This window comes from Pleurodeles waltl, chromosome 2_2, assembly GCF_031143425.1.
Source record: "Pleurodeles waltl isolate 20211129_DDA chromosome 2_2, aPleWal1.hap1.20221129, whole genome shotgun sequence".
Taxonomy (NCBI): Eukaryota; Metazoa; Chordata; class Amphibia; order Caudata; family Salamandridae; genus Pleurodeles; species Pleurodeles waltl.
The window spans coordinates 944,660,744-944,681,429 of NC_090439.1; the positions used below are offsets into that span (position 1 = coordinate 944,660,744).

A 20,686-nucleotide genomic window follows, 5' to 3' on the forward strand; every position below is an offset into this window, starting at 1 on the left:
AGAACTGCACTTCTAAGGTAGCCGGGACCTCAGGAGGAGCACATAGAGACTGTCAGGGTGTGAGGCAGAAGGCATCAGCAAAGTTCCGTCCAGACTGAGTTGCCACTGGTCAGCTGGGTTTCTTCACACAAATGTTCTCTTCAGCTATTTTATCTTTTTTAGGTTTCTGACGCCATCCAGAGGATCATTCTTATGATTCCTAGAGATCTTCCTTAGATCTCAAGTGGAAGGGGGGTCTAACCTCTTCACAGATGACAAGTGCAGCAAGTTCAGTCGACCTGTTATCCTTTAAGAGATCCAGCAATGTTCTGAGGAAAGCTGAGTGAGGGTCCAGCTTTGTAGAGTTCACCAACCTGTGGGGGGGGGGGGCACCATAAAACATTCCTAGTTACTCTCTGACTAATGGAAGAGTGGTTCCCAAGCCTTGACCTACTTAGGTATGCAGTAGTTCCTGTTTGCCTTTCTAAAAATAGCCCAGAAATGAAAAATGCCAGGGCATTTTCAGGATGGCAAAAGCCTTCAGCCACACTAAACTGGGGTTCTCAGGGCTGAGGTGAGGGTGGGGCTGTCTTTGGGTAATTACCAGTGTCCTCCCACATATAAAACTAAAAGTCAGTCTGAAGCAGGCACTATATCCATAATAAATCCAGAGACAGAGGTTTGGTAGGACAAAAGCAGGGTCCTTGAGTAACCAGCCAGGGAAAACACATCTTGGCATCCTGTTATCTCCATTTAAAGGGTGCTCAAAGTGTTACATATGTCTCAACAGACCTAGCAAGCAGAATGTGACAGCCTAGTGTCAACAGTCTGGTTGTAGCCCCCACTTTGAATATTCAGTGGAGTTCAGATGAGTCATCTCTTCCCTTTCTGATCAGCCTATTATTTGCACCAGGAAAGCATTTCATACCTTTTTCAAACTATTTCTGAGCTTGGGCACAGACGGGAGTTGGCAGAGGATTCTGCTCATTAGGGAGTTGACAGATCAGGCAGGTAAAATGTAACTTTCTGAGAGTTACTTTTTCTTAATATTAATTAATAATAAAATCAGAATTTAATTGGATTTTTGTAATCACTAGTAAAAATAGTGGATTACTATCCTGGAGTCTGCCAAATCCAACAACACATCCAGGTTCTGGAAGCTAATAGCTGATGATTGCAGAGATTCCCCCGCCGTACCTGGCTCCTCAATTCTCTCTGCAGCATGGGTGGAGCACTTTGGGCAACTATATGAAGGACCATCTGAAGCATCTTTTTGGGCCCCTGATGATTTAACAACCCAAGAGACCACCCTGATTATATTCACTCTAACCGAAACAAGAGCAGCAATAGATTCACTGAAATGGGGAAAGGCTCCGGGCCCAGATAAGATTCCAAGCGATTTATATAAGTCAAGACCTGATATATGGGCACCATATCTCAACCTTTTCTGTAATGCAATTGCAGCGGGGGCTCCCGCTCCACCTACTTGGAAAGGATCTGAAATAGTACCCATTTTTAAAAAAGATAACCCCAACATCTCTGCCAATTATCGACCGATTTGTCTTCTTGATAATTCCCAAAAAATCTATGCAAAACATCTTTTGCTCCATCTCGATGAATGGATTTTGGAGTCTGAAGCCCTCTCTGACCTACAAGCGGGATTTAGACCTGCAGTGAGTACCATAGACCAAGCCCTGAGATTCCTGTCAATTAAATGGAAGAATGTTGACATGGGGGGGGGGGTAATCTGTATGTGGTCTTTATAGATCTTAGAGCCGCATTTGATTTGATCCCCAGGAACATGCTATGGTCAACACTATCAAATATGGGGGTTCCATCAGGTCTTTTGAAACTCATTGCCCGACTGCATGATAATACCTATGCTCAAATTAGATGTGGTAAGGGGGGTGAGTTGACTGACCCCGTAGCTATTAAAAAAAGGAGTTAGACAGGGATGTGTCTTGGCACCCACTCTTTTCCTGCTCTATATATTAATAACTGTATCCACTACTTAGAGAATTGCACAAATGACTCACCTAAATTGGTAGGGAAAAAAATCCCGTGTTTGCTATATGCAGATGACACAATTTTGCTATCGAAATCACCAATGGGAATTCAAAACTTGATTAATCAATTCTGTGTCTTTTGTAGTGACTATGGTCTGGACGTAAACGTCAAGAAAACAAAACTCATGATATACAGTACTTCAAGGAAACGACTGCGCGCTAGAATAGAAATGAACTCAATTCCGCTGGAAAAAATGGAAGAGTTCGACTACTTGGGTATTAGACTATCAACCACAGGCAAATGGAAGGCAGCTATTGACAAAGGGGCACTTATTATAAGCCAAAGAGGTGGGGCCCTTGTTCGTAGGTCTAGAAAGGTTCCGAGTCCCCCCTTGAACATACTTGCGGAGATTTACAATGTCCAAATCCGTGCGGCGGCCCTATGTGGAGCGGAAGTTTGGGGGTCGCACAAAAATTTGGACATTTTGCAAACTAAAGAAAACCATTTCCTTAGACAGGTGTCCCGGTTAGGTATGGGCACACCAATGATCCCTCTTAGGCTCGATTTAGGTTTAAATAGCATCAAAACCACAGCGGCCTTAAGACCTCTTTCCTATTGGATTCGTCTATGGAAAACTGTTTAACTCGAACCATTCAGGATGGCGATAAGGGAGCTCATAGCCGCCCCCCAGGCCCTGGAAAAAATTATTTGGTTGAAGGAGATGAAATCCACCTGGGATATAATAGGACTCCCCCATTACTGGAAATATCCGGACCTAAACCCCAACAATGCAAGGCAATTTGTTACAAGAAGATATTATGAGAAAATTAATGAAGATTCCTTGCAACAAAAGGGGGCGGGCAGGCTAACAATGGAATTTCTTCAACTTAAACATGAGCCTTGGCCCGAGAACTTTTTGAATCTTTCTATGCCTCCGTATGCCCGTGTCTTATATCTCCAGCTAAGATATGGTACATTGCCCATCAATAGTTACACGGCTCACTGGCCATCTAAAAACTCTTCAACCGATAGATGTATTCTTTGCCAACATTGTAAAGAAACAACAGAGCATATACTATTTTTCTGCCCTTTGTACAAGAGTCCCAGAGGGAGGTGGATTATTCCCTTCTGCAAAAATTTACTACTGCAGGACAGTGCTAATGCCACCAGAATTTGTACATATGATACATCTTCTCTGGTAGCTACTTCAGTTACCAAATATCTATCGGAGGCTTGGTCTATCCGCCGTAGGTTTATTGTAGCAAAGGGCATTTGAGTTAGTTTGGCAATAGCCCACAGAGGGAGATTTAATAAGATATCATTGTTATTGATGCCTTTTTCCCTCTTCTTTCATGTAGTTTTCACAGGAATTTCATTAGAAACTAGCGGCCCTTCACATGACCAGTAGAGATTGTATAAGTTTACAGAGACATTTCTGCACTCGAAATTTGACATGCTTTTTGACAAAATATTTTATATCTGGAAGTGAATTTTATTTGTTTTTTTTTTTGGACTGGCGAAGGCCAGGTTTTATGAAAAGAAATAGCTGCACACATTGGTATGATAGACATACGTTTTTATCACAGCTTTTTCCGTTTTATTATTATTATTATCTTACCTATGTCTTAACTATTGCATTTTATCTATGATCAAAAGCTTAGTTTTGAGGATTTCACAGCTATATCTCTTCGATTGTTATTGGTCTTATCAGCACTATGTATTGTTATTATGAACTTTAACATATTTTATTTATTATGTAAGTGTTATCCTTGTAATTTTTAATGGTCTAGAATTCTAGACCGAATGAACTTAAATGAATAAAAATAGTGGATTAATTATTTTTTAACTTGTGCCATTCCTGAGATACAGTAGTGGTAATTTAATCTGTATGGTGGTTTTCTATATAGGACACTTATACCTACCAAACTCAAAACAGCTTTTAGAGTATTGTCATGTTAGGGACACTGTAACATTATTTTCTGCATGTCCCACTCTTAAAAAACATGCAGCTTACTTTGCAGGCTACAAGACTTACGTGGGGTGGCCTGTTAATATTTAAAAGGGAGATTCTTATTTGTTAAAACAATTATAATAACAGGTTACACTGCAGGTTGAATCTGAAGCTGTTAAACTACAGTGATATGCTTAGAGGCATATTTTCCTTTGTCACTTTACTGGATTGTACAATATGTGCTGCAGTTCACAGGAGGCATGTAACTTGTCATGCCACAGGTTTATTCCCACCCCATATACTATGGCCTCAAAGAAAAATGAACTGTTCCAATTATGAGTTAGTCAGTTGTGTCAACCTTTAGAGGTCAGAAGGCAAGCACTAGGATCTGGTTAGCAGTGCTCCAGTGCCAGAGTAAAAAAACAAACCATCAGCATCAGCCCAGAAATTTTTTAGGTGATCACGCCAAAAAGGGCACTTTCCTATGCTATGCATACTCCGCCCTGCCAAGTTTCACAAGTCCTTGTGTGATGTACAGCTCCAGACCAGGTTTTTCCTTTGAATTCTGAAGACTTGTAGTTTTATTTATTTCATTATAAAACAGCACCACAAATCACTGCATTCAAAGGAAAAAAACTAAACTAGAGCAGCACATCACGCTTGGACCTGGGAAACTTGGCAGCTATGTATATTGACATGGGGCAGATAAAGGGAAGACTTCGCTGGCCCTCTGGCAAGGCTGATTGCAAATCTCTAAAATAACTCTATATATTCTTTAATGCGGGGAAGTGACCATGTGACCCGTCTCTGTTCTCTATGCTCCACACATATCATAAGGCTGACAAGAGATATCTACAGGGAGTGCCTCAAATCCTTGGCCTATGTCAAATCAGAAATCATTTTGAAAAGAGATCTGTAGGAATTACCTTTGACTGCAGATACAGTAATCTTAAAACTATAATGCAGATATAAACCAGGGCCAGTGCAGAGCGGTGGGTGGAGGCAACCCTCTTGAGACCATAAGGTGGATCTAATTACATTACAAAAATAGTTATTTTTTAAGATGAACTCTTATACAGCTATAGCAGAGTGGTGGATGGAGGCAACCCTCTTGAGAGCACAAGGTGGATCTAATTACATACAATAATAGTTAATTTTTAAGATGAACTCTTATACAGCTATAGCAGAGTGGTGGATGGAGGCAACCCTCTTGAGACCACAAGGTGAATCTAATTACATTACAAAAATAGTTAATTTTTTAAGATTATACATCTATAGTTTGGTTACAGAAAGGTGGACCCAAACATTTAAATTTGCCTAGTACTAGTTACTTATGTTTACTATTTAATGTTCACCTATTACAGTACTAGCTATTTCATTGTAGTGGTCTTCAGAATTTAAGTTCTAAGGATCGAAGCACCAATGATGTCTGTGAACCAATCCATCTTACACTTGAGAAACTAGGATTGGAGAGACGTGCCAGAATAGTACCTTGCACCCATCATGTAAGCCAACCACCGACCCAAAGTGCCAACATCAGTCTGCAGAAGGCAATTGAGTAACCCTTGAATATTCTATTTCCTGCTATTGAACCAATTGAAAGATTGCTAAAGAGGTTTTCATAATTTTTTGTAACACGATATCCAAGTAAAACATAGGGGGTCATTATGAGTCTGGTGGTCTACTGACCGCCTGACTCATGGATGGCGGTCAGACCGCCGCGTCCGAATGCCAAATTATGACCGCGAAGGTTGTGCTGTGGTCGGACCACCAGCACCACCCAGATTAGTTGTCCCAGCGGTCTGGCAGTCGTGGCGGTCCTAATCCACTAAGGCATCGCAACAAGCAGCGTTGCCATGGAGATTATTGCTTAGTTCTCCACCAGCGATTTCACTGCAGTACCACCGCCATGAAAAAAGGCTGGTGGAAAACAGGTGCATGGGGCTCTAGGGGGCCGCTGCACTGGCCATGCACTTGGCATGGGCAGTACAGGGGCCTCCCTGGCCAGCACCATCGCAATAGTCACTGTCTGCTTTGCTTGTGCACCCTGCGCTCTACAGCATTGCCGCCGGCTCAATTACGAGCCAGAGACAATGCTGTAGGCTGTTTCCCGCCAGGCTGGTGGGCGAAAACTCAGGTTTTCACCCATCGACCTAGTGGGAAACTCATAATGGGCCCGGTGGGGAGGTAGCCAATTGGCGGCAAACTCCCCATTGAAAGTTTGGTAGACAGGTTAAACCATTCGTCTAATTCGTAATCAGGCCCATAATCTTAAAACACTTAATAAGAAAATCATGAATTTTGGTGATGGCCAGGGGTGATCCAAACAAGGCCTATACAGGAAGGTGAGAGTTCCCTGGTAATAAAAGGAGCTATGGAAACAAAACAAATATGATTAAAACAGGGTAATATTAGTTTGTTGTTAATGAAGTTTAAGTAATAGGTGTTTGGTAACTTTTTTAAACTTCCACATATATCCACTTTTTGCACAGGAGAAAACTTTATACATTATGGGTCATCTGCAATATCATAAAAATTAATCAAGTAAGCAGCTCCAAGTGACTGAATTTACAGATTTAAAGTTTGGGATTTAGATTTATCAGCAGAACCATAAAAGTTCCATACAGAATAGAACATATTTATAACATTTTGATTCACACAAATCAGTGTGACTGGTAGCCTAGTCCATTTTCAGGTATAATTATTAAAGTTTCCCTTTATGCTGGCCCAGGCCTCTGCTTTTATTTTCAGTTACAAACAGTTGATATATTTGCTATGCATGGCACAGTGGTAAAAACGGTCAAGTTGTTAATCCAGGTACTAACTGATGATATTTCCCTTTCAGATGCAGGGAGAAATAACACTGATAGCAATGTTTCAGAAAAGGTTACGGCACAAATGGTTGTCTAAAATTAACTTATTTACCGCCAGTAGCATTAGTGACTGTGTGTTTGAATGACTGGTCTTGTAAAATGTACACCTTAAGATGATTCTCCGGGGTGGTACAGGAAATATCAAAGGTGCACAGCTTGTCTCAGCAAGTTAGTAAGAAAAAAGTCTAAGAGCCTCATTACAAGGAGGTGGCCTTGAGACTATTAGCCTTTCACTGGCGTCAGACTCCCACATTCCAGGCGGTCCGACCACCACATTATGACCCTGGCCGTCAGACCTCCAGGGGACCGCCGTCCATGCCAGGAACATGGTTCCCGATGGGCTAACAATGGTTGGGGCCGTGTTCAGCCACGGCAGCACTGAGTTCAGCTCTGCCGCACTGATAATGAGTCCAGGTTCCGTCAGCTTTTTCATGGTGGGGACCAAAGGGGGGCCACAAGGGAATGCACACTGTCTGTTATGGTACACAGTGTGCAACAACTTTGGCCTCGGCTCCATGAGAAGCCAAGGCCCATGTTGCGGCACGGTTTCCACTGGCCTGACTGGCGGAAACCTCTGATTGCAGAGCTTTCCACCGATCAGCCCAGTGGAAACCCCGTAATACGGCTCAGGGGAGACCATCAGCTCCGCGGCAGTCTCCTCTCCACAGGTCTGGCGGTCCAGGTTTTAGACAACCAGACTCGTAATAAGGCCCCAAGTCTAATAAGAAACAACATTGCATAACTGCATGGACTCCCTTCATAATGAGGCTATTACCATCACTGTGCAGGAAAATAACAGGCAATAACACCAAAACTGATTGAAGTTATTTTTAAACACCATTTTACCACAGTAGCATGAATCACATTTGGATATGTGTTTCCCTTTGTTGTTAATTTACACTTACCTTGTTTGGATTTTCAGCGGTGATAACCCAGACGCATTGAGCATTGCTGTCGTACTGGGAGGGGAAGTTTGGTGATATAAAGGTACCACTTGGTCCCTGTAGACTGGATCCACAGGTCTTTACTGTAAAACAGGACAACCCCTTGTCAGAGAGCAGAAACTAAACAAATTAAGCAACCACATGTGTATTAAGCGAACACGTGCTGCGTTCACTTCATGTAAAAGCAAATTACTTTATACTAGAATATAAACCCCTCTAAACCCGAAATTCTGTAGGTACTAAAGACGGACATCCACATAGATTATAAGGAATGCTGAACAGTACATTTGGAAAACTCTGAATAGTACTTCTACATAAAAAGAAAAAGTAAAGTTCTGCTTGTTTCATAAAGCATAAACATGGTACATAAAAATGCACATCCCAATAACATTTATTACCCAACGATGTCACACTGTGTTCTTTAATATTATAGCAGGTCTTCTGAGCTAGGCCGTTTGCCCTCATGCAGGAGCCCATTAACTTTATCAATGCTGCAATGTTTAGGTGATGGCTTTTAACGGGAAGGCAGTCCATAAAAGTCAATCGTTTTGAAACCTTCGACATATATTCGATTTTACTGTGTTTCGTTGAAAGTACTTTTCCTGTGAATAAACTCTTTCATAAGCACCTTACTAGTAATGCAAGAATTGCACCATTATTTACAATAACCTTGATTTTTGGAAATGTAAAGCTCCACAAAAGTTGTTAGTAGTCATAATTAAATAGAAATCGCTTTCCAATAGCCACTTGGTATCTAACTTTCGAATTAGCAGTTTTAATACATTTAGGAGATTTTAGCATCTCTTTTCATGGACAGGAAGGAGACTACACTCTTACCTACTCAACAGATATCACTAGGTCAAAGTTAATTCAAAATGAGGCTATTAATTAATTGGTTGCACCTCTGGGACTCGAGTCAAAATATTTTTGCACACACGTGTTTGGGCCTGAAAAAAATAAATTGGTAATATAATTTAACATTTGTAGATTGAAATTAAGACAGAGAGACAATTGTCTGTTGATTTTTTTCACCGTCGCAGATTTTAAATGTTAACTTAGGGTCAGGAAGACTAAAATTTCGAGGAATGCAGGACAACGTTCTGCACTGCCAACTGCTGAAAACTCACATGCTCCTAAGTTTGTGTTAAATCACAAACATTGTTCATTCTGCATGTAGATTCGAGCCTTGGAAATACTTGGCCTTTATTGACGTGAAAGTAAATCTACGTACATTTACAGAGCGGGAAATGACAGGGAATACGATATATTTCATGGGGGGGGGGAAGTGGTTTATGCAAAGAAAGAAATATTTGTGTCCTATGGAAACAAATGAAACCTACATTTATGAATGTAGTTCGTGACCTTTCCTTGCGCACGACTACATTTTGTAAGGTTTGAGCACTCCTGGAAATGTATAAATGCAAGAATGCCGTAGATTTCCAAGAACACGCCTGTGAATCTTCCTGAATTCCATAAAGGTCAGAAATCCACTGAAAATGCAGGAAACAGCCAAAGACAGAAGTGTCGGACTCCTCCAGTCCTTGTTCAGTGACTTGCATTTATGCCATGGACTGACTTGCTATACAGCGAGCACAGGGGCTGGCAAGTAGATCCGAGTTCAAATCCTGAGACATTCAAGGTGTGAGGGGCTGAACACTTTACCAATTAGGGGTGGGGGTAAATCGCGTAATTTGCCGTAGCGTGACGCAGGATTCCAAGAAATTACATAAGAAACGTAACACAGCATTTAGTGCTATTTCTTTACCAGAGAATGCACCCTCAAGTCAAATATCGATTCAAGGATGCATTGTGTGCAAAAAAAAGTGCTAAAAGCAACAGAACACAAATAGCAGTAGCCACTTGCAAAATCCATTGTTCTTGTGCTCTGGGGAAGTAGGATTTTTGAGCCAAATTATTCATAATTACGCGAACGTGCACAATCATGCAATTGTTGATAATTTTGCATCACAAGAGTAATCCTAAATTACTCTGGTAATTCAAATTTTGCTCCAGTCTAATTGTTATAGCATTTAGTGTGATAATTCTATTTGAGGTGCTTTCACAACACACAATGTTGCCAATTACTAGTACTGTACACTATTGATTAGTCTCTAAATTAGGCATATGCCTCACCCATGCGAGAAGCATGTAAATTATTCTTAGGAGGAGGACAGGCATGTCTTACATGACAACATACCTTGCACATAGAAACTGAGTTCTTTTATTATACTGTTGCAGCCCACAACCCAGTCCACTTACAGTGCGCATACAGAACACAAGATTTGCAAGAAAAAACAGAAGTGCAAGATGCACCATTTTCAGATGTATTTCAAGTGTGATGAGCGGCAGAACTATGATCAGCTGATGATTGCGGCCTTCCCTTTATTCTTTACATTTTCTACTGCAACAGTGAACACTACTATACGTCCAGCCCGCTCTTCTTTCACACTATGACTATTACGCTGCATGACCCATGCCTTAAAAGGTGCATGGATGAGTTTGCCGCCACTTTTCTATAAAGTTAGTAGCATATAGCCTCTTTGTTATAGTAAAACTATAGGAAAAACGTTTTTGTCAAATTCTTAATGTTTGTTGCTAATACGCTGCGATTCCTGAGGGAATCTATTTTATGGCAATTAAATATTCTGCTAAAATGACACAGCAAGGAGCTCTCAGACCAAGGGCCGGATACCTGTGCACAGTGCCGGAGGGGGCTCCCTGGAGCTCAGCCCCCGCACTACGGGGGCTATTGCTACACCAGTTTCTGATTCTTCTTTAAATTATTTCCCCCCCACTGTGTCGGCTTCCTTCAGGCCTCTTCCCTCAAGAGAGGTGCCATAAAAACCACAGGCATCGTGTGGCTACTGTTCTTTTTCTGTACATTTTCTAATCTACTGCCTTCCTGAAGTGCTGGGGTGTGACTTGGCACATGGGCTTGTTGCATCCCAATGAGCTGCACCTTGGAGTAGGTCCTAGCGGGATGGCAAGTTTATGCCAATTGATCTGTTCAAGAATTGCAAAATGCCCTGGGCAGAAGACTGCCTTCACTTAGAAGCCAGCCCGGTGATTGGGAGAGAGACCATGTCAGGCATTTCTTTAGTCCTAGGTTGATGGAGGGCATTGGAGATCAGAAGGACCTTAAAATCGTTTGCCCACTTTATGTCAGATTAACAGCGGTTAGCACACGCAAGAGGCAATTCAATAGGTCCTTGCGTTGAGACTTCCTTAGAGGATGATGCAGACATGCTTGACAAGTGTGATAAGCCTTCTTTCTCCTTGTTATCAATTGATCATTCCATAAGATCAGTGATTAAGTGTGAGAGGGAGGAGCAAACTAAGCTTACTTTCCTGAATATATAGTTCGAAACTGTATCCTTTGGTGGATCATAACTCTGGTCTGAAGTCATGTCTCTTAGGGCTCCAGTTGATCACATGGTAGAATATGCACTAAAGGAAGTTTATGATGATTTAATGCTGCCCTTGCAAACTAGCATCTATGCTGCCTACGTTTCCATATCCCTTAGGAAGAAATCTTTGATGATGTATTAGTTAGTAGGAGGCTTACAGGCATTGTAAGCCATGAAAAGGTGAAATACCCGGGTAGACCAGTTGTTGGCCCTTTTAGTGTAATAGCTTCAAGTTGTGGGTCCTCCATGGCTGCTAGGTTGGATTTAAAATGGCCAACTGATAGAAATCAGAGGGACCTCTTCCTCCAGTATTCCTCTTGGAGGGTAAGGCATTGTATGATCTTGATCTGGAATAAGGGGTCAAAGCTGAATTTGGTCATGTTCAATTCTTTGTGGTTGTTCAAACATCCCTTTGTGCCATATTCTGGATGGTAGAAGTCTCAATAAAACAGGCACTGGTAAGAAGGAATGCACCTTCTTCCTAAATCGACGACTAGTCCACACCTGGAGGCTTTGATTGTCAGAAGTATTGTCATGTTTGCATGGAGGTTGTTAGTTTATTTCCAGTGGTCCTGGATGTGGAATCCCAGGGTTATTGCATAGAATGTGTACCCCCTTCTTTGAACTCAGAGTTGCAAAACAAGTACAGTGGTCAGTGCTGGAGGCAGTGTGTGAACATTTATTGGCTAAGAGTATTATTGTTCCAGTCCCTCCTACTGAGAGTAGCAGTCGGTTCTATTCTGTTGTCTTTATGTCGTGTTTCCCATGGACAATTCAGCGTTTAGATTGATGGTGGACTGGAATGCCTTGAACAAGTGAAAACCTCACTTAGACTTCAAAATAATGACACTTTAGCAGTTCATTCTAGTGCTTAATAATGGGGATTTCCTTATGTTGTTTCATTTCCGGGATTAGTATTTTTATATTCCATAGGCCTTAAACCTCACTTAAACTTCAAAATAATGACACTTCAGCAGTTCATTCTACTGCTTAATAATGGGGATTTCCTTATGTTGTTTCATTTCCGGGATTAGTATTTTCATATACCATAGGCCTTCCTGGCTGCACTGGTGGTGCCAAAGGGCTGGCTCTATACAGCTCCTAGGGAACGTAATATAAATCTAATCTCTGGAGTGCATCAAGACTATAGCGGACTACGTTTTCCTTCTTGAGTTACTTCTGGGTTGCAGAGTTGTGGCTCTTCATGAGTTACCGAAGTATTGGCTTTAGTCTTAGTCTGTTCAGACTTTCACTGGCTGAATGTACAGGGCAACAACATATCCACTGTGTTACTCATTTTGTTGGTTTATCAGCATTTCACATCTAGTTTGACCTATTTTCTGACTCACCAGGTCTTATCTTCTAGGTTCCACATGTGGGATCTGTCCATAATTTCTGGAAGTAGGTGGTAACTTCTTACGCTCAACTGGTCAAAGAAAAGTCATTGAACCCTGTATCTCCACTGGCCATAGTAGGTACACAGGTCTATAGGTTGGGGATGAAGCTGGAATCTTTGGATGCTGATGGGACAGGATCAAACACAATGCCCATGTGGTCCCACAGCTGAATGAAATTGGAGGCTTTTGGCTTGTCTAACAGGTATTTTTTCCAGTCCTCTGTTACAGTGACAGCAAAGATTCCAAGGCATGTACTAAATGCTGGAGAGATGAGGTATTTGGTTCCGGTGGTGCGCATGATCTTCAGATAGGCAGAGCCTTGGTTGTCCTCTGTCTACAGATCTTTTCAAGGGAGACACAATGTTAAGGGAAGATCACCTGATCTGGGAATTCCAGTCCATTTATAATTGTTCATGATGAAGGTTTGCAACTCCCTCCCTGGATATGCTGATCTCATGGGACAATCCAGTGGTTCACCTCTTTCATTTTCATTTCCAAGACCCTCTGGCCTGCTCACGCTCTCAAACATGGTGCCATACAGGAAATCATAAAGATATCAATGATACCACAAAAGCAGAAAAGGACACTGCTCTTCCGACTATACTGGGCTGTGAAGTTTTGATGTACCCAGCTGGCTGTTAGAGCAGTGATTGGCCTTTGGTATCGAGCACAGTCCCTGTGCTCCCAGAATCTACTATAGGCACCCTTTGGCCCTGTGCAACTGAATGTGGGAGAAGGGCATGGTTTGTGCTTTGGTCTGGCCCACAATCAGTTTGCTCAGAGTTACTAGGCATTCCCAATGACTTTAGCTACAGACAGGCTCAAAGACAAGTAATAGCAGTTCTTCTGTTTTTATTTTAACCATACGTTCTGCATTTTTGTTGTATTTAAACATCTGCTACAATAACTGTGGACCAAACTTGGTATGTTCATAGGAAAATCCCATACACAGATTTTGTGCAGTTTCGAAGGCAAGTTATAAACTGGCCTAGTTCCCATTTTTCAACAAGTGTGATTTCTGTATCACATTTGAGTTGGTTTGGTGCATCCTATGATCTTATGCCACAATATCTTCTGATAAGATGATTCTTGCCCTTTCTTCATGTGAATAAACCCACAATCCTGGTCAGTTTAACTAAAGGAAAGACTGCAGTAGAATTGGCATACCCTTCTCCCAGTGTGGCTTCAGAAGTATTCTACTGAACTTCCCACAAAACAACAGCCATCACAATTTGATGAAATTATCACCCTAAATACACATAGGCCCTGATTTATACTTTTTGACTCTAAACTGCACTAATGCAGTTTAGCGTCAAAAAGTATCCCGCTGGCTAGCGCCATTCCAAGATGCCTGCTGGGTGTCTTATTTATGGAATGGTGTAATCTGGCACTAAGAGTGGGCTAACGTCATGGAGAATGACGTTAGCCGGATGGGGGTGGTGGTATGGGAATAGTGGGTTTAGTGATATAAAATTACATTAGGCTGGTTAGAGTAAAAAAGATGACTCTAACCAGCCTGGCATCATTTATTGACGCTAAACCTACCAAACCACATGACTACTGTCTTATAAAAGACAGGATTCATGTTCACCACCCCAATGGCCAGCACAGGTGACAAGGGTCCCCTCTGCATGGCCATTGCACCCAGTGCCATGTATAGGGCCCCATTTCTGGGGCCCCTTTGGTACTTTAAGAAAAAAAGGTAAATATTTACCTTTACTTACCTGTAGTTACCTGGGATGCGATTCCCCATCCTCCGCTGTCCCTTTGGTGTGGGTGGGGGTGTCCCTGGGGCCTGGGGAGGGCACCTGTGGGTTTATTACATGGTGTTCCACCATGGAAATAGACCCACCGGTCCCCTAATGCCTGCCCTGACCTAGGCATTAAATAATGGCGCTAAGCAAGCTTAGCGCCATTATTTAGGCCCACCTCCCTCCCGTGCACCATTTTTGCACAGGAGGATAAATAAGGCACTAGGGCCTTTGAGTAATTTTTTGCCGGAACGCCTACCTTGTATCCCGTTGACAGAAGGTAGTTTGCCGCAGGCCAAAAATTACTTTAACTCCAATATGTTGGCGTTAGACATGTCTAGCGCCAAAATATAAATATTGAGTTAAATTTGCGCTGAATTAGTGTAAGAAAAAAATATGCTAATTCAGCGCAAACAGAGTACAAATATGCCCCATAGTCCTCTGTGCAAGGAAGGTTCTACGTAAAATCATTATATTTAAAATGAGCAACAGAGCTACAGGGCCGATTCTTGTGTTGCTGGCACTAACGTAACCATCTTTTTTGCTCCACCGTGACCATGTTCTCCATGGTTTCCCTCACTACCACCCTCCAACGGTGCACCTCATCTCTCCAAAGACCCTCCCACCTGAATTACATTTGTTTTATAGTCCTACTCATACAATTGAGTCAGAGCACTCTACAACACACATTATACAGACAATGATTATCACATGTGTAAATCACTCTATGGGAAAAGTTGGATAAGACAAAGATGATAAAAAAGTGTAGAAATCACATGACATTCATGAAGAGTGTTTGGTCTGGAGAAGCATAAAGTCAGGATTTAAAATATACCACAGTGGTTGACTTTACTAATAAGAATGTATCTGACAAAGCTAACCATTCTTAGCAACATGAGGATAATGAAAGACAGGAGGAAACAACGTTCTAACCAATACCATGTAGATGGCATGCTGGTTTTAGACAACAGTTTATATGTCACTGTTTTATTTTAGGATTCTTAATCATATACTGCAAGTACCAAAAGCATCTCTGTGAATGCGTAAATAATTACTAATACGTTTGAGAGATGTATGCAGAAAAATTATAGCTTTGATTAATAACGTTACACAACGCAGACTGACTTCCTTACCACATTATCTACAACTGGGATGAAGTTAAAGCACACAACCCAAGGCAATGTGATGGTGTTAACAATATGATGACACATGAGAGAAAAGTGACTTTGCATTTTTCACATGAAAGATGAGGAAGTTTAAAAAGCCCTATTGTGGTTAACATCTCACGCAATTTTGAAGATCTTGACTCACCCAAGTCTAGATCAACATCTACCATGAACATTAGGTGGGCGTGCCCCTAAATAATTAATGGACTCCTAATTACAGGGCAGGATGATAGAAAAATGCTTTAAAGACATCGCTCTTGATTCTTGGAAAGGCACTAGAAATATCCGTAAAATAAATTGTGGTGAACGAAGCAGAAGGAGCAGCATCCTGATTCAAAAGACACTCACAAGACCTTTGGGGATGGTTGCAAAGAATGGCACTCAATTGTTCGACACTGATAAATATACGTGAGAAAGTTTGAACACTCGATAGTATGATTTAGCCATGAATGTGGGACTCAAACTTTACTACAATAATAAAATAGGCCAAGGTTGTAGCCCTAGCATCCAAATGGTCCACACGGAGAAGTGATGGTCCAAACAGTTTACCAAGATAATTGTGGAAGCACTTATTCTTTTGCCAGGATGAAACAGAGACATGATGAGAAATATTTTCAACAAGAAAAGTAATAGAAGCCCCAGTAGACAACTTAGCATGTCAGCTAAACCTTTGAAAAAACTTGAATTCAAAAACATTTACAAATACTACAATAGAGTGAACAATGAGCACGGTGGGCAGCCTTGAGATTTATTATATCTTGTAGGGCTAAATTTCCAAAGGTATTGTCTTTCATAAAAGTATTTTTAAAACTCTTTTATGATATGAGTTCACAAAAGGATTCCTGGAAGGTGTAAATGCATTAATGACTGGGAATTTCTCTGGCATGTGCGCAGAGATATCTTAGGAAGTAAATACCATACAAGAGGATGGGAGAGAGCGTTACAAGGTGTGTTTTGCCGTGCAAGTTTCTAGAAGCACATAAATCTTTATGTTTGAGGGCATTCACAAACGCTGATCTGGGCCATTCCTACCATGGAAATTATTGGAAAATTCCCCCATCCAATGGCTGGAGAAACTCCCTTCTCAGGATGGGAAAGGCAACAGTTCAACCCACATTTGTTTGAGTGTGTGATGAAAGGGCATTTCTCCAGGGGAAAATGTTGCACACAAGGGGAAAAATATGCTTTGTATATTTCCACATGAGGAAACAGAAGTGCACAGAGTAGGCACAGGGTTCCAGGGCACATAAAAGCATAACAGTCAACATCACTATTCCTCAATTAACTGATTTGCTGAGCAAAAAAGCCTACAAACAAGAGATTGCAAAAAGTGCTGTGCTTCATCAACATGTAAATTCCATTCGATGACTCATGCACGTCATCAGAAAGAATATCCCGGGAAAGGTAATCCGAAGAGAAACACTGAATGACCACAGTGATGACAAAAGTGTACAGACACTAAGCCTGATGAATAATATAACTAATCTTTTTATGCGAGGGAGGTAATGCCCTAGAAGTGTTATTCATAAGTGGTCAAATTAGATGGAAAAGCCCTGTGTACAAAATACTAGGCTAATGGTCCCCCAGAAAGGGTCAAATAAGACTCATTAGCATATCACTAAAACTCATCTGCAATATGGGCAGAGTCTATCAACTTCCATGGGTCATGTCAACATCTACTTCCCCTCAGCACCACTGCTGAAATGATAACCACAGAGGATCCTGTGCAATATGATCCTTCATTGTAGGCTTATTCTATTCCCAAGAAAAACACACAGGTGCTTGTTTGTCTATCACAAATATAAATAATACAGAGCCATCAATACAAATTTGGCACATGGTGCACAAATTACACTTCACACTCTGAGAGAACTGTTTTTGAAAGAATTTGCTCAAAAAACAAACTTCTGAATTGGGGTTTTGGTCATTGCCTTTAGTACTTAATTTTTTTTAAAGCTAAATAAATATCGCATTGATCTAGGATCATCCTGCATTGGCGATTGTTCGCTCAGCTATGAGCTGCAGGTTCAAGAAGGTTCTTTTCTATTGCCATATGCACCAGTCTTCTCAACAGATTTGTGCAGCAAATACGACCTCTTCAAGTCGGAGCTCACTACAAAACAATGGAATAACTGGCATCCAACTTCAATTACTCTTGATATAACTTGTAATGTGGCTTGCCTTTCCCAAAGTTAGTCTTTTTTCACTCATTAAAACTAGGTGATTCAATGCATTCATGGTGGAAATGTGACTGATTTGATTGCTATTTTAGTTCCTGCAAGTCTGGTTTGAGAAAGATGCAGCACTCACTCAAGGGCATGATCAACCAGTATGAATGACTTATGGTCCATTGCACATGTCATGTTGTCATGAGATGGCAGCTCTGGGCACATGGTCTATCCTGCAGCTTGATGCTGCACCAGCCCTGATGCTTCCGGGTCCCCTACTCAGTGGATTTAGTGGGTTGATAAGAAGGGCCTGACCTCCTGCCATGCCCTGCACCAGCTCTTTGTCACTGGGCCCACTTCACCTGGCATTCAGCCCTGTTTCACTTCCTGTTTTAACAGTTCTTTCTACCTATGGATTCTGACACTGCATAGTCATTCTTCAATTTTTTCTCTTTTTCTTTTTAGGATTCACCAAAATATTAAAATAATAAATAAAATGTGTGGAGCTATTTTCTGGTCTACAAACCCCATGATAAACCTGCAGGCTTTTTATTTTAGACATACATTTTCCCTTTTGGGAATTCACACATGCTGTAATGGCTGATGCAACAATTCCTTTTCAATTGCTGTCAGTCAATCAGATTGTTTAGATTGCAAACTCTTTCAGAGTCCTCAGACCCAACAGGCAAAATGAACAACACATTAAGCTTTTGAATTCCACCAGTAGCTTATATTATATTATTTTCCCAAAACCTATTGGACAAATTTACACCAAACCATAAAAATAATCTTTTCTAGTAATATAATTCCAGGTGTGTTGTAATTATGCTCACTAATGGTTGCTATAGCAGAGAACATTGGTTCCTATGGAATATACAATTAAACTATTTATTTTTGGAACCCTCCCATAACTCAGAGTACGTCTGTGTGAAAAATGATGTCAAAACCTACCTATATGAATCTAGCAAGTGTGTAGATTTTGCACAGATTTATCAAATGTTGATAAAGTTATAAACAAACTAATAAATGCCTTTTCAATGGAAAACGAATCTGGACTGCCATTGCATTAAAAAAAAAAATCAATGAAAGTGAAATATGCTCCCTGTAGCCCAAATGTGTATATTTTTTAAAATATAAATACTTAAATATGATAATATTATCCCCAACAAAAACCCATATTTCTCAAAATGTTGACCACCATATCTGCAGTCAATAAATGATGTCTTTTTACAGATGACTTAAATCAATTAACATACAGATGATATAAAATATATGTAAAAAAATACATGTTACATCAGTAATATAGGCCCATCTTACACAGTAACCCTTAGGTGTACTATCTCTATACAGCCCATTTGGTTTATATTAATATACATAATATAGTCTACATGCATAATATTCTCAATTTGCGGCTATTTTAAGATCTATGAAGTTGGGATCTCCTCTTGACCTGGCTCCACCAGATGTACCATTAAAAGGAGTTTTTGTGCTCCTGTTAATGGATTTTCTGAATCTTCCTTTCGACAGTGGAGTAATCCCTGCGGCAAGAAAGCAGACAATAGTAATACCCCTACTAAAAAAAACGACCACCAATCCTGCATTGTTGGAAATTACAGAACATTTTTATTTCTCTGGGTGACAAGTGAAATAGTAGAAAAGGGTGTTAATAAACACATATGAGATTTTCTGGAAGCACAAAATATTCTGGACCCCACACAAACTACTTTAAGGCAGGGAAGTAGCAGAGAGACTGCTCTACTAGCTGCCACTGAGTTGCTAAGGGCTATCTTGGATTACGGAGGTTCTACTGCCTTGATCATGTTAGACCTAAGAGTGGCATTTGATACGGTGTTCCAGTTCACCCTTATCCACAGGATGAACAAAGCTGGAATTCAGGAGCTTGCTATAAAATGGCTTGATGCTTTTTTGGGTAATATTAGCTTCCAGGTATGTGAAGAGACTTTCCCCTCTGATGTTTTTCCTCTTACATGTGGGGTGCTTCAGGGTTCATCCCTGAGCCCTACACACTGTAATATCTCTGTCTTCCCCCTGGCAGAAATTGTCTGCTCATTCGGACTTGATCTCATGTCATACACAGATGATACGCAAATTATTATGCCACTAAATCCTATCTCCAGCTCCACCTCATCCCAACTCAGTCAATGCCTTATGAAGCTCCCAGAACGGATGTCAGCTAGCTGCCTTAAACTTAACAGTGGAAAGACTGAGGTCCTGGTGGTTGGAATAATCCTACAAGATGGATGTCACCTGGCCTGAAATCTAGTTGACTGTTCCAAACCATCCGAGGCTAAAAAAAGGCCTTGGCTTCTGGATTGATAAAAAGTTGAGCATGGAAATACAGGCTCAGAAATTGGCAGGTTTCTGCTGTAGCACCTTAAGATCTCTCAGGAAATGCCTGCAATAGTTACTTACTCTCACTAAGAGAATGGTGGTGCAGAGCCTTTTCTGCTCCAGTCTAGACTATTGGGAGTCTCTGTATTTAGGGAGTCCAAAATACGTCATCAAAAGACAAAGTAGTCCAGAATGCTGCCACCAGAAGTGGATTTAGAATACCGAAATATCAATCACAAGATCCGGCATTGGCAGCCTTGCACTGGCTGCCTGTTCAGAAAAGGATTCAGTTTAAGGCTCTATGCATTGCTGAAAGGATAGTACATGGTAGAGGCCCTCATATTTTTAGGAAACTGATTTCACCATACGTTCCTAAAAATCAATCAGATAACAAACATACGGGCTCCTGACATTTCCCAAAATCAGGAGAGGAAGACCTAGTGTCTGTTCATTTGCTTACCTTGTATCTAAATTATGGAACAATATCCATGGAGATTTTAAATCTCAACAGTCAAAAACTAGGTTTAGGAAGCTTCTACAAACTCATCCATTCTAATTCTTCTGGGGTACATGTGCTGCCTTCTGTTGATGTGGCTGAGTTTGAGGTGGGGCACCGTGTGGGGTAGCCATGCCCTTTACAAATAACAAAACAAACAGAATATGCAGAGTGTAATATGTTTTTTTTTTTAAA

The 20,686-nt window shown here is 41.0% G+C and overlaps 1 protein-coding gene across 1 annotated transcript in view; it reads right to left on the minus strand.

Annotated features, from left to right (window-relative positions):
• Positions 1-20,686, minus strand: part of CSMD3 (CUB and Sushi multiple domains 3) — a 2,682,374-nt gene that overhangs the window by 1,440,611 nt on the left and 1,221,077 nt on the right. The window contains exon 10 of the mRNA XM_069220640.1: positions 7,716-7,837. Coding sequence (XP_069076741.1) covers positions 7,716-7,837 — 122 coding nt within the window. The remainder of the gene's footprint in view (positions 1-7,715; positions 7,838-20,686) is intronic.